Source organism: Elephantulus edwardii, unplaced genomic scaffold (assembly GCF_000299155.1).
Source record: "Elephantulus edwardii isolate Elephantulus edwardi_28Jun2011 unplaced genomic scaffold, EleEdw1.0 scaffold00158, whole genome shotgun sequence".
In the NCBI taxonomy this organism is placed as follows: Eukaryota; Metazoa; Chordata; class Mammalia; order Macroscelidea; family Macroscelididae; genus Elephantulus; species Elephantulus edwardii.
The window spans coordinates 918,941-934,477 of record NW_006399908.1 but is presented as its reverse complement, the minus strand read 5'-3'; the positions used below and the strand labels follow the sequence as shown (position 1 = coordinate 934,477).

The 15,537-nt window shown below is 39.0% G+C and overlaps 1 protein-coding gene across 1 annotated transcript in view; it reads left to right on the top strand.

Annotated features, from left to right (window-relative positions):
• Positions 1 to 13,174, top strand: part of LOC102846030 (putative glycerol kinase 5-like) — a 92,212-nt gene extending 79,038 nt beyond the window's left edge. The window contains exons 13-16 of the mRNA XM_006895114.1: positions 1,390 to 1,493; positions 4,012 to 4,071; positions 6,304 to 6,437; positions 13,026 to 13,174. Coding sequence (XP_006895176.1) covers positions 1,390 to 1,493; positions 4,012 to 4,071; positions 6,304 to 6,437; positions 13,026 to 13,174 — 447 coding nt within the window. The remainder of the gene's footprint in view (positions 1 to 1,389; positions 1,494 to 4,011; positions 4,072 to 6,303; positions 6,438 to 13,025) is intronic.
• The last annotated feature ends 2,363 nt before the right edge of the window (positions 13,175 to 15,537 follow it).

Here is a 15,537-nt window from a genome sequence, read left to right as displayed (position 1 = left end):
GCATGGTGTCACTGTTATAGAATGGGACTGACATCAGGGTTGGGGTAAGACTGAGAAAAAACTGGATAAATTATGTATACTGTATTGAAACAGATGAGGGAAAGAACAGATTAGAGGCGATATATGATTGAGTATTATGGTTAGCACAGGAGTCCAGAATTAAGGTTGCACAGAGAAGTGTACTCAGTGTGGAGGGTGGGGGAGGGATGGGGGAATTGTATACCAATGAAGGAATTTTTGTTTGTTTTCTTTTTCTTTTCAAAGAGAGGAGCAAACTGGTGGAGAGGGGTGGGCAGGGAGAAAAGTGCAGCAATGAATTAATGGAAATCCAAAATTTCTGTAAATGTTTATTAAAATTAATAAAAATTGGGGGAAAAATAAAAGGGTTGTGATGAAAAGATTTAAAAAAAAGATGATGAAGTCAGCGGGGAGGAAGAAGAATTTGGCCACGATGTTGAAGTTGATGAAGAAGATGAGGATGAAGATGAAGATGAAGGTGAGGAAGAAGGTTGGCAAGGTGAGAAAAGGAAGCGAGAAATAGATGATGAAGGAGAAGATGATTAAGACTCCAGACGACTCACAAAAAAACCTGTTCAGTGTTTGTTGGACTGCTCATTAAGGATTAGATAGCTGCTTAAAAAGAAATAAAAAGTAACTGTGATACAAACCCTAGGACATCACCCAACCAAAGAGCCAAAGACTAGTTCCTGTGCCATTCCACCTTCCTGCTTAGTCCTTCTTGGAACTCCACCACCAAGTGTGGGGACATTGCCCCAACAAAATTGTAAGCGTTGTTAGGCTTTTGTGTAAAAAAAATTTTTTTGTGTGTGTGTAAAAAAAATTTTTTTGCTGTAGCGTTGGTAGCTGTGATTGGCGAGTCTCAACTGTTTGTGACTACCAGTTACTCTGAATTACAACAGCATTTTTACTTTCTGTACAACATGGGAGCTTTGTAAATAAAATCTTTACATTAGAGAGAGAGATGTCCTTTCAGAAGAAAGACATCATGGTTGGTAAAGAGTCAACGAACAAAAAGGAAGACCTTCGGTGGGGTGGACTGACAAGTGTACTTAACCTTAGCACAGATTTGGATTGCTGAGCGGAAACTGACTTGATGGCACATAATGACAATGTGGGCGTCAATCCCTTTTCTTGGTATTAGCTCAAACAGAAGTTATAGCCAAGTCTTAACAGCATTGACTTAGCTTTGCTTAAAATCTGTTACAAAGTTGTCTTAATGTTTAACATAATCTTTATACTGGCATGTATTATTTAACTAAAAAAATCATTTTCTTCTCAATGACTATATTTGTAAAGTATAATAATTCTTCAAGACTATATATATCACTTAGAACAGTAAGAGTTTAACCTCATTATCACTTACTGTAGGCTCCATTGAATGACCCTCAAGCATGTGCCTCCTTCATGGGTTTGAAGCCTTCCACCAGCAAGCACCATCTCGTACGAGCAATATTGGAGTCAATAGCTTTCAGGTACCAAAACCTGCCCTACTGCCTTTTCATCTGTATGTCATATTCTTTTACTGAATTTCTACAAAATCAGAAACTTCTTAACAAAGGTTTATTGTTTAATTATTATTACGTGTAATGCAGCCTGTCCTTCTTGCTAATGCTTTGGAATTTTTTTCATATTTATTTCTTCTAGTACTACTCAAGTCTAATGTGTGAAAATGGCATGCTTTTGTTGTTGTTGTTGGGTACCATTAAATCGGATCTGACTGGAGGAGATTGTCTCTCCTTCTCCAGCAGAGCATCTGGTGGATTTGAACCACACATCTTTGGTATTGCAGCATAGCTTCTTGCCACTAGCCTACCAGGGCTCCCTCTGGAATGATTTTTTTACATACATATTTTTATCTTTTTAAAATTGTGATTTTAAAGAGAGTTTATAGAAAGGTTGGGTATTCATTCATTGTTGCACATTTTCTTCCCTCCCCCTCTAGTCCCTCTTCCCCAGTCTCCTTTGCAATGCACCTCTTGCTCCAGATTATTGTCATAAATACAGATGCTTAATTTGATATTCCTTTCAGATGGTTCCTCCCTTCTTCTGTTCCAGCTCAGTGTTAATTATCTATCCACTCTTTACCTATTCTCGCCCCAATTTCCCATGTTGGTCCTATTTTGTAGTAGCAGTGTATTGTAGTATTTGTCCTTTGGTAATTGATATTTCACCCACCCCCCCCACTTCTGCATTTCTTCCAGGTTCACCCATGTAGTGTAATTGTTTTTCATTGCTGTATAATATTCCATAGTGCAATTGTACCATAATTTTTCTATCCATTTGTTTGTTAATGGACACTTGAGATGCTTCCATCTCTTTGCTATTGTGAATAAATGTAGCAATAAATTTGAGTGTACAAAGAATCGTGGCTCTAGTTTCTTTAGGGTATGTTCCCAGTAATGGAATTTCCTACTCATGGTATTTCTATTTGCAGCATTTTGAAAAAGAACCAGGCTACTTTCCATAGTAGTTATACCTGATAATTGAATGATTTCTTTAAAAAAATATTAATTTCTTAAGCATCAAAATTTGGGTTTCTAAAAGTTTGAGTGTATTTTTTTTAGTGGAAGAATTAAAACATGTAATATTGAATTAGCTAGATTTTTTTAACAGCTACATAGAATTTTATTTATGGTTCTGTTTTTTATTTGTTTGCATAAAATCATATACATTGTGTTTTCTCTAATTAACTATGATCGTTACATACTTTTTATCTCCCTGTCTCATTAAGTCTACGTTGTACCTTGCCTATTCCTTCACTGTTGTTATTGTGTACCACTGAGTTGGAACTGACCCATAGCTGACCCTCTGGCAGGTTTTCAGAGACAGTTAATCACATGGGAGGAGATTGCCCATCTTTCTGCCACAGAGCAGCTGGTGGCCTCGAACTGAGTGCCTTCAGGATTGTAGCACAGCTTCTTGCTACTAGGCCACCAGAGCTCATATTCCTTCTCTGTTGTTGTTGTTATTGTTGTGGTTAAGGGCCGTCGAGTTGTATATGACCCATAGGGACCCCATGAATTAAAGTCTTGAACACCTTGAACACGAAACGTTCATCTTTTCTCCAAGTTCATAGCCTGGAGGCAAGCCTGGAGGTAAGCTTTTTTTGGAAGTGGATGGCACACCTGCTTCCCCTCCTAATCCATCCACTAACATCTCCTGCTCTAGTGATGTAAATTCTTTTTATACTTACCTGTGACCTTTCTGTGATGAGGCAGGTGTGGATGATGAAAGTTAAGAACATGAATTCCGTGAATGTGGAATATTTGTGATTTTAAAGTAAAATTTTTTTCTGATTACAAATGATTACTTTTTACATTTCCTGAGTTCCATCAGCTGTTGTGTGGTACATTAGCTCAACAGCTATCTAGTAAATGTACTATTGTTCTAAAATTTTATTTGTAAGAATTGTTGTTGTTATGTGCTGTCAAGTTGCCTGTGACTCATAGTGACCCTATGTTCAACAGCCCTGAACCCTGCTCTATCCTGTGCCAACCTTATTGTCTCTGACACACCTACTCCCATGACCCCAGTCACTGAGTCCATCCACCTCATCAAGGGTCTTCCCCTCCTGTGCTGTCCCTCCACCCTCCCCAACATGATGTCCCTCTCCAAGGACTGGTCCCTCCTTGCAACATGTCCGAAATATGTCAGACGAAGGTTCAGATTCCTTGCTTCCATGGAACAGCCTGGTTTCACCCTCTCTAGGATGAACTTCTTTGTATAGAAGTAGAGTCAATTTGGTTCTAAAATAAAAATTGGGCTTTTTTTTAAGGCAAAATGTATAGGACCTGAGCTTCCTGAATATTCAGGCATCTATTAAACAACTTCCAGTTAGCATAATTTATTTATTCCCTTAATATCTTCTTTTGCATCATTTAAAAATGTCATGTAAATAACAGCACAGTTTTTCTTTTCCTACATCCGCAGCAAAGAAAGTATTAATGTGGTCTGAATTTCTCTAATTAGTTATCTTATTTTTCCAACTAGAAATAAACAGTTGTATGAGATCATGCAGAAGGAGATCCGTATTCCTGTAACAAAAATCTGGTATGTATGTCTATCTATGTGTATTTATGCTTTTTGTCTCTGGATGGTACAATAGTGACTACAGTTAGTTTTTAACTTAAGGTTGACAGTTTGAGTCCCCCTGAGATAGGACTCAGATGAAAGTCCTGGGGATTTACTTGTGAAAAATCAGCCAATGAAAACTTTACAGAGCATGGTTCTACTCTGGCATGCTATGAGTTGGAATCAGTTGGATGGCCACTGTTTAATATCCATATATATGTGTGTGTGTGTGTATATATATATAAATACATATATACACACACGTGTGTGTACATACATACATACATACATATATATGTTGTTGTGTACCAGAGTCAGAACCTACATATAGCAGACACTCCAGCAGTTTTCAGAGGCAGTTTATCACATGGGAGGAGACTGCCCATCCTTCTCCTTCAGAGCACTGGTAGCCTCGAACTGCATGCTTTTGGGATTGCAACAGAGCTTCTTATCATTAGGCCACCAGAACTCCCTAAATAACATTTATATATACTTACATTTAAGATGCAGTTTGTTTTGAAGATATTGAATTGGAGGTTACACTTTCAATTTCTAAATGTAAATTCTTACATAGAACATTTGTTTTTTAATTAATTCTTGGTCACTAGATACAATATTTTTAAGTTTTGTTTTTCTACAACCATTAGAAGACTTACGATTTGGGAAAGTAAACAATATCCCTCAGTTTATAAAAAAATAATAATTTGGAGTCAGGGTTTGTCCTTGACCTTGACCTCAGCCTTGCTTCCTATGAGATGGAGTATGGTTCCTTGTTGGCAGGGTGAGCGCGATAACTGGGAGAACTTGGTAAAAGGAGTGAACATGCAAGGCATTCAGTAAGTGGTTGTTGTTGTTGTTGTTGTTGTTGTTGTTGTTGTGTGCTGTCGAGTCGTTTGCGACTCATAGCGACCCTGTGTACAACAGCCCTAAACCCTGCTCTATCCTGTGCCAATCGCACTGCCTCTGACACACCCATCCCGATTACCCCAGTCACTGAATCAATCCACCTCATAGAGGGTCTTCCTCTCCTGCGCTGTCCCTCCACTTTACCAAGCATGATGTCCCTCTCCAAGAACCTGTCTCTCCTTACAACATGTCCTAAGTATGTCAGACGAAGCCCCAGAATCCTTGCCTCCAAGGAGTAGCCTGGTTTAACCCTCTCCAGGATGAATCTGTTTGTTTTCTTGGCAGTCCAGGGTACATTCAATACTTTTCTCCAGCACCACAGCTCAAAGGCTTCAATTCTCCTTCTATCTTCCTTAGTCATTGTCCAACTCTCTGATACATAACAAGTGATTGCAAAGACCATGGCCTGTATCAGGCGCACCTTAGTCTCCAGAGAGACACAGTTGCTCTTGAGTACTTTGGAGTGGTCCCTAACAGCAGACTTTCCCATCATGATACGTCTTTTGATTTCTGTTTAGCTGCTATTATTAACTCCTTTGCTGTAACAATCATTTATGGTTTCAAAGACCATACATACCTTGCTTCTTTGCAGTAAAAGTCTTTGTCCTAGGTTTTTGGGAAGAAAAAAATATCATTTCAGATTTATGGATAATATAACACTTTATGGAATATGACAATGTAGTGGCATATGACCATGTTGATTTTTAAAATACATATTTCCCTCCTTTTTTTGAAGTGTGATTATTACTTCTTTTCTGGAAAGTTTGATTGAACTTCCCTGCCCCCAGGAACTAAGAGGGAGTATGTTGACACTAGGTTTTATAACATTTACATTGTATTAGTATAAGTCATGTAGAGAAATTGAAAATATATGAACACATTTTACTTAAGTGACTGGAGCATTGAATCAGTTCCCTGAAAATACCAAGCTACAAGTCTACTATCAACCCAACATTGTAGTGTATTTTACTAGTCAGTGGTGGCAAGTTCTACTCATATATTGGGTTTTTATTTTTTCCTTCATTGAGTGAACTTTTACATCATCTTGCTGTATTATATTTAGCCAGTTTTGAACTAGTTACAGAACAGGACAAATGAGATGATTATTAGTAATCAAGAGAAATGTGTAGAGAGTACCCCAGTAAGAACTGTCTGTAGGTTAACACTAAGTGACAGGCTGTTGGAAGTACACAATTCAACTCTCAAAGCCAGGATGAAGAAATACGTACAACTTTCTTTCAGAATTGTAACTGTCATGTTCATGATTTGTGGCATTGATTTCTGTTCCCTTTCTTGCTTCCACAGGGCAGATGGAGGGGTGTGTAAGAACAGCTTCGTGATGCAAATGACCTCGGATTTGATCAATCAGAACATAGAGAGACCGGTTCACACGGACATGTCCTGCCGAGGAGCTGCGTTTCTAGCAGGCCTTGCTGTTGGTATGTGTGGATTTTTTTAAAAACAAGAGCCTTCTTGTAAATTATTTCTTACAGATGTCGTTTCTTACCCAGATCTCGTTATAAAAAAAGTATTGCTGCCCTTTAATCTACAGTATACCAATCAAATATGTATGGAGAAAGGCTTCAACTCTGATGCACAACTTTGCTGATTTTAAACCACACAGTGCTCCCTTATTCTGTTCAGAAAACAATTTCTTGGTCTCAGTACAAGGTTCCCACAAGCACTATTAAATGTTCTGGGATTTTCATTCTTCTCATTGTTAGCCATAATTTTTTATGATCCACACAGTCACACTCCTTTGTATAGTTAAAAAAACACAAGTAAACATTTCTAGTATTTTGTGCTTTCAGTTAAAAATTCGTCTACTATCCCCAATTGTTACTCTCATGCTGCAGACAGTTCTGAATCCATTTGACTTTAGGCAGTCCCTTACCAGTGTACCATTCAAGCTGTTTTTTAAGTAATCTGCAGCAAGATTCTACTTGCGTGTGATAAAATGATATTGTTCTATAATTTCCACCTCACTTTTTATGGGAATGGGATCTCTTCCAGTCACCTGGCCTGGTAGCTGTCTTCCAAATTTCTTGGAATGATGTGGTGAGCAGGTCCAGGGCTGCATGTGGTTATTTCAACATTTCAGTTGGTATTCCATCAATCCCTGGGGCCTTATTTTTTTACCACTGCCTTCAGTGCAGCTTGAACTTCTTCCTTCAGTACCACTGCTTCTTGATCATATGCTTCTTCCTGAAATGTTTCCGTGTGGGCCAGTTCTTTTTGGTACAATGGCTCTGGTATTTTTTCCATCTTCTTTAGATTCTTCCCATACCATTCAAGATTTGTTCCATAGATTCATTCATTATTGCAACTCAAGTCTTGCATTTGTTCTTCAGTTCTTTCATCTTGAGAAGTGCTGAGCATGTTTTTTTCCCTTTTTGTTTGCTAACTCCAACTCTTTGCACATTTCGTTACTGTGTCCTTTAGAGTGACCCTTTGAAATCCTCTATTCATCTCTCTTACATCAGCATTTCTTCCCTTTGTTCTATGTTCTAATGCAATTTTCACAGTCTCTTCTGACATTTATTTGGTCTTTCCTTTCTCCATACTTGTTCAGTCTGTTTGCTGAACCAATTATTCTATAAACAGAGCTAAGCAAAGAAGAATGTGGCAGCAGAATTGGAGGAAGACTCATCATCACCCTGCATTATGCAGATGACACAACTTTGCTTGCTGAAAGTGAAGGAGACTTGAAGCACTTAACTGCAGAAGATCCAAGACTATATAACCTTCAATATGGATTACAATCTCAATGTCTAGAAAAGAACAATCCTCACCACTAGATTGAAGTAGTCAAGAAATCAGAAGACTTGTTGCAGTGGAAAACTCTGCTGTCAAATACCTCTCCAGAGTGTGCTAAAGAGCAAGAATGTCAGTTTAAAGACTAAGGTGTGCATGATCTAATTCATTGATTTTTCACTTGCTTCCAATGCTTTGGAAAGTTGGACTATGAATAGCATGACAAAAGAAGAATTGGTGCCTTTGAATTACAGTGTTGGAGAAGAGTATTAGATATCCATGGGCTGCCAAAAGAACACGCAAATCTGTCCTCGAGAAAGTGCAACCTGGATGCTCCTTAGAGGCAGGGATGTTGAAATATCCTCTTACATACGTCAGCCTTGTTGTCAGCAGAGGCCATTCCTTGGGAAAAGACATTGTGCTAGGGAAGGCGGACAGTCAGAGAAAGAGAGGACATCATGGGCTTAAGCATGTCACATGCTGAGGATGGTGCAGGACAGGGCAGGTTCACGTCTGAGGTTCATCGAGATGCTATGAGTTGAAATCAGTTGAAGGCATCTAACAACCACAAATCTGAAGCAGTTGGTGGTGGTGGTTGATGTCAGTTGCTGTTGAGTCAGCTCTGACCCGTGGTGACCCGGGGAGGAGCAGAACGTAACACTCCCCAGTTCTATGCTGTCTTTACTTGCTTTCGGAACAGCCCCTGTGGATTTTGAGTGCCTTCCAGCCCATGGGATCATCTGCAACACTATAATGAACAGACCTCTGCTGTGATCCATATGGTTTTCAGAAGTGGGTTTCCAGGCCTTCTTTCCTAGGCTTTCTTAGTCTGAAAGCTATCCACCAACCCATATGTGAACACCTCCTTCTAATTGGTCTGCTTGTCCTTCTTCTGTCCTCCCATCACTCATTGTTGTTTTTGTTAGGTTTCGTCGAGTTGAGTATGACCCACAGTGACCCTGTGAACAACAGATCTGAACTCCATCCCATCCTGTGCCATCCTCACTCTTCCTGACACACTAGAATCCACTGCATCCGTCACTGTGTCACCACCTGTTCAAGTGTCTTCCTCACCTTCACTGACCCTCCACCCTTCCCAGCATCATTTCTCTTTCCAAAGAATAGCCACTCTTAGCAACACACCCAAAATATGTTAGGCGAAGCGTCATCATCTTTGCCTCCAAAAAAGCACTCTGGCTGCACTGTCTCCCAGACATATCTGTTCATTTCCTTGGCCGCCAATGGGATGTTCAGCACACTTCTCTACCACTCCAGCTCAAAGGCATTCATTCTTCTTTTATCATCCTTACTCATTCATCCTTATTCATCACAATCTCAGATGCATGACGAGTGATTGGAAAGATCATGGTCCTGAGAGGCCACGGTCACTCATTTAGTCAGCGGAAATATGAGGCAAGACCAACTAATTCACAGTTTCTTTGATCTCTACTAAAGGAGGATCCCTCGATAAGCTTTCTGGATAGTTGTGTGAGTAGAAACACTCTGTTGTTATGTGCTGCTGTGTCGCCTGTGACTCATAGCAAACCTATATATAATAGCTCTGAACTCTGCTCTATCCTGAGCCAATCTCACTGACTCTGACACCCCTAACCTCATTATCCTACTCACTGAGTCAGTCCATCTCTTTTGGGGTCTTCCTTTCCTGCACTGTTCCTCCACCCTTCCAATCATGATATCCTTCTCCAGGGACTGGTCCCTGCTGGCCAGGTACCCAAAGTATGTGAGATGGAGCTTCGAGCTCTGGTGATATTTATGATCACCTTTTACGGGACAGTTACTGCTGGAAAGAAGGAGGATAAAAGACGCAGTTCCTGCCCTCTGGTGGGAGCAGACAGACGAATCACTAATGGGAGAGTTTGAACCACCAACCCTTCTGTTAGCTGCTAAATGCCTGACCATTATGCCACCAGGGCTCCTTTAGAAATTAAATAAGTGGTATAAAAATGGTATAGTTTAAAACTGAAATTCATATTCATTCCAAGCATCCTTTTCTGTTCAACTCAAACTCTACTCACTGCCTTTGAATCAGAACCAACTCATAGATTATCCAGGCTTTCTGAGGCTGCAAATCACACAGGAGGAAATTGCCCATCTTTCTTCCTCATAGCATCTGGTGAATTTGAACTGCATGCCTTTGTGTAGGCAGCACAACTTCTTATCCACTAGGCCACTAGAGTTTTATACGATTTGATTTAATATCCTAGTCCTGATTGTGTATTGGGCTGCTAAGCAAACGTTTGGTGTTTCAAACCTCGTAGCTGCTCTGTGAAAAATAGATGAAGATTCTCCTTCCATTAAGATTTATAGTCTTGTAAACCATGTGGAAAGTTATTATGAGTTGGAGTCATCTAGACGGAGTGTTAATCAAATTAAAAAGACCCACCCACCACGTCCTAATTGTTTTAAAAAAGAGGCTCCCAGCCTACAACTGACATAGTATGCCCCATGGACGGCCAAAAGAACAAACAAATATTGTACGCTCATGGGTTTTTTTTAAATTATTATTAATTTTACTTTTTTTGTAAATTTTTATTTTATTATTTTTTGTGTGTGCTGTCAAAATATTATTACTAATTTTAATGAAAGTTTACAGAAACTTAGGGTTTCCAATCATTCATTGTTGCACTTTTCTCCCTGCCCACCCCCTCCCCACAATTCACTCTTCTCCTTGAAAAGTAAAAGAAAAACTCTCATTGTTATGCATTCCCTCTCCCCAAGTCCACTCTACTGTGCAGCCTTAATTCTGGACTCCTGTCATGAGAATAATACCCAATCATATATCCCTTTTAAACAGTTCTCTCCCTCATCTGTTTCAATGCAGCATACATCATTCCTCCCCTCCCTCTCTGTCTTACCTCAGCCCCAATGTCAGTCCTGTTGTTACTGAGATATTTCACTCAGTATAATGTCCTTCCATTTTGCATAATATTTCATGATTTCCTTGATTTCAAAGCAGCGTAGATTTCAATTGTGTGAATATACCAGAGCATTTCTATCAGTTTGTTTGTTGATGTGCACTTGGGTTGTTTCCAACTCTTTGCTGTTGTGAACAAAGCCACAATAAACATGTGCATATATCTGCTTGGGTGGCGGTTATGGTTTCTTTAGGGTAAATTCCCAGTAGTAGAATTGCTGGGTCGAATGGTATCTCTATTTGCAACTTTTTGAGAAAGCACCATAAAGCCTTCCATAGTGGTTGCACCATTTTACACTCCCAACAACCGTGAACAAGTGTTCCAGTTTCTCCACAACCTCGCCAGCATTTGATGTTTGCTGTTCTGTTAAATTTTACTATTCTTACTGGGATGAGATAATATCTCATAGTTGTTTTGATTTGCATCTCTCTTAGAGCTAGGTATTTGGAACATTTCTTCATGTGTTTGCCATCTGAATGTCTTCTTTGATGAAGTGTCTGTTCATATCCTGTGCCCATTTTTAATTGGATTATTTACCTTTATCTTGTTGTGGTGCCAGTGTATTTTATAAATTCTAGATATAAGTCCCTTGTCTGACATGTCTTTACCAAGTATTTGTTTCCAGTCTGTGACTTTCCTTTTTACCCTGTTGAAGAAGATTTTGGATATGCATGGGGATTTGATTCTTAGAAGGTGACATTCATCCATTTTATCCTCTCCTGGTTGTAGATGCACACCCATGTTTGTTGCTGCATTGTTCACAAGAGCAAACAGATGGAAACAACCCAAGTGCCCATCAACAAACAAATTGATAGAGTAGCTGTGGTATACACAATGTGGATACACAAAGGAATATTATGCAGCATTGAAAAACAAGGAACTCATGAAATATTATGCGAAATGGATGACCCTGGAGGACATTAGGCTGAATAAAGTATCTCAGTCACAAAAAGACAAATACTGCATAATGCCATGGTTATAAAACAGGACTGACATGAGTGTTGTGGGGAAACTAAGAGGGAATAATAATGTACTGTGCATTGAAACAGATGAGGAATAGAATTGCTTAAAAGGAATTTATGACTGGGCATTATTTGCATGACAACAGTTCAGAATATTCCAAAATCAATGTCCATAATAGTCTATGTGTTTCCTACTGCCAAAGGGGCCCTTTAGAGTAGTGAGAGAAGATCTTCACCCTGAAACCCACAGCGTCCCTTTTCAGCAGGAAGTAGCTAAGAGAATACGCCATCCCCTTTTCCTTATGACTCAGGGTGAAGTCTCTCTCAGGGAGGAGTGATAGGGAATGGCAAAGGATACACTGACAAAGAAGATTAATCAGAACTGGCTTTGACAAGCACTGTGGCATTTGGACAAGAACAAGCTGGGAGGAGGGTAGAGAGAATAGTGCAACAATGAATGAGTGGAAGCCCAAAATCTCTGTAAATGTTTATGAAAATTAATAAAATATAATTATAGAAAAAAAAATAAAAAAAAACAACAGTTCAGAATGACAGCTGCATAGTAAAGTGGACTGGGTTGGGGAGTGATTGTACAACAAAGAGAGGAAGACCTCATGAGATAGACTGACACAGTTATTACGACATTGGGCTTAAGCACTGGTCTGTCAGCCATGAGGATGGTGCAGTACAGGGCAAGGTTTAGATGTTTTGTTTATAGGCTCGTTGTCGATGAGATGAATTGACACAGTAACTGGGGTATTAGAGGCAAGTGTGTCAGAGCCAGTGAGCCTGGCTCAGGACAGAGCAGGGTTCAGAGCTTTTGAACATAGGGTCACAGGCGAGTAGACGGCACATAACAACAACAGTAACACAGGTTGTAGGGCACCTGACAGTACCTAACAACAACAGAGTGATGAGTTGTTAATCATTTACCTTAAAGAGTATGACAAAAACCTTATATTTTATTTTAGTTGTGTAAAAAGAAAATTTGTATATCTTACTTAAGGTTTTTGTTGTTGTGTTGGTTTGTTGTTGTTGTTTTCTGTTTTGTTTGGTTTTTTAAAAAATTTGAATGTGTGATCAGTCATTAAATTAAATGATGGCAGAGTGGTTACTGTAGATGCCATCCAGTGTCTTTTTACAGAAGAGGAAAGCTGAAAGAAAGCAAAAGAGTAAAGCTTTTATAATCTTGGTTTATTTATTCACAGGCATGATCAATCTTACAAAATGCAAAAGTAAACAAATAATTTGGATTGTGCTTTAAAATAGTAACTGTTCACTTTTGCACCGATTCACACAAGAGTTGTGGACAAACTAAAAAAACTCATTATTTGCTTTAACGTTAGAGATACTTCTAATACTTTTTTTTTGGTAGGGTTTTGGACTGACAAAGAGGAACTGAAGAAACTGAGGCAAAGTGAAAGGGTTTTCAAGCCACAGAAGAAATGGCAAGAGTATGAAATGAGTATGGAAAACTGGATTAGAGCGGTGAAGCGCTCCATGAATTGGTACACAAAGATATAATGTTCAAGGAGTGGCTGGCCCCACAGATGGCGTGCTTATGGATGTGCGCAGGAAAGTGCAGGAGTGGCCAGTGCCAGTCACCAAGCGGAGAGGCTCCCTGCAGATGAGCTGTACGGCCTGCGAGAAAAAGCACTGGTTTTACAAAGAGCCAGCAAGCAAACGCAAAATCACCTTCTACAATCCAAATGTAAGAAAGACTAATATAGCAGCAGCACCTCAAAACTTTTGTATCTTCTGTTTTGCAGCCTATTCCAAAGGACATTAACCATTTCCAACCATATCTGGCAGTAATGGATCCTCCTCCTTTTTCTATACTTAGTCAACAGTACACGTGATGCTCATTCATGCTCATTCATCTGAGCTCAGTAGGTTTGGATCAAGCACAAACTTGCCTTTTGTACCAAAATCATGTGAAGAGTATTTCCTTTGATTCTCTAGAATTAAGTGGGCTATTGGTAGTCCCTAGAAACAAAGAATAATTGAGGAAATGTAAAATTCTGAAACACTAATATCGTTAAAGTCATAACTGTTCAATATCCAATTGTGAGCTCAGTACATTTCTCTGCATCCAATTGTTAGTCAGTGCATATTGAGCTTAGATGCTGCCTTAATTCTTTCTTATTTTGCTGGAATCTTAAGTGCCCTTTATGTGTCAAAAACACTGAACAAATACTTTCCGTTAGATGAATTGATTAAGGAACCAAAATGCCATTCTTTTTTCCTTCTCAAATATTTCTTTCAAAAAACTTTTGGCTAATGTATAACATCCTCCCACCTTTTTTTTTTAACGAAATGTAAGCATGTAACCTGAATTTTTGTCTATTCTTCTTAGTCTACTCTTTCTTAGTTTTGCAATACTTCCATAGATGTCTTTTGTTTTGATTAAGGGCCTGACAGTGCTTAATTAGAAGAAAGTGCCCTACATTATGAGGACATAATTGTAGTCACTTGATTTCTGCCTTCACTGTTGTGTCTTACTTACCCTTATGTCTTTTTTTTATGTTTTTCCAGGCTGCTCACCTCTTTGAGCCTCTGCAGTGGGTAGCTGACAGATGTCTCAGTGATAGGGGTATATTTATGCTTAACATTGCCTTTCAGCCACAGAGCCAGAGATCTTCAGAGCCAAAGCTGCATTTATAAACGAAGTGCTTTCCCGTCAAATTCCTCTGAATGAGGCTCTGAGTTGCTGTCACTTTAGACACTGCATCTCACTGGGTCTGAGCTCATATGAAATGATTCCTGTTCTATTTTGTATATGTTTACTGAATCATGATATTAGCAATGTGTGAAAACTTCTTTTCATTTTTTACATTTTTCTTCCTCAGCAAAGCTACAAAATAAAGGATGAACCGAAACACTTTTAGATCAATCAGAGAAATGATTTCGTTTAACAATCTCATTGCCATTAAGTAACTCCTAAAAACACAATGGCTATTCTTTTCCCAATGTATAAAGTCTAAACGATAATTTTTCCTTTTAATATTTCTGGTTATTTTAGTGACAGACTTTAGTAAATCTCTTGGAGGTAGAAACATAACAATATTTACTTTTGTGATTGTCCTTTCTACTTTTCAAGTGTGCTAATGTTGGTAAGATTTTTTTTTTTAAGGAAAATTTCTGAACTGGTATTTTTCGGCACACTTTCTTTTCCCATTATGAATCCATAAAATATTTTTAGGAGAGTTCCCACTGTCTCATCATGTAAGAAAATGTTCCTTTCCAATTAATCTTGAATTGGTACTCATTTCTTTTCTGTTGTAGACTTAGAATTTCTTAACTAGTAACATTTGGACCAATTAAATTCCTTTTTGTAAAGGGCTCTACTGCTCTACTGTGCACCCTAAAAAGCTTAGCTGCGACCCTCAGCTCTACCCATTTGCTGCCAGAAGCATCCATGCCATTGTGACAACCAAAAATGTCTGTTGCACTCTGCCTGATGTGCCCTGGCAGACAAAGCTCTCGGTAAGAACCACATTAGGAGCTGGGAGAATAGTCATCAGTCCATGTAAATGACATGTACATGTAAATTGTCAAGTCCCTTCTCTCTGTTGTGTTTCACCATAGGAAACGGTTGTTAGCAAAAACAGAAAGTTCTGTTTTAGATGAGTTTCTCTTTTTCAGTCTGATGGGAATGAAAAATCACCTGTTGTAATGATCTTCTTAAGTTTTTGTCCACTCACCTGGACCCCTCTCATGCCTCTACTCATCCTATCCCGTTTACTAACCTCCCCTATGCCATGATCTTAGTTAGTAGAACCCTCAGAGGGTGTGTGTGTGTGTGTGTGTGTGTGTGTTTGGAAGCAAAAGAGGCATCCACTTCCTAAACAATATATGCACATACATACACATATATATCTGTGTGT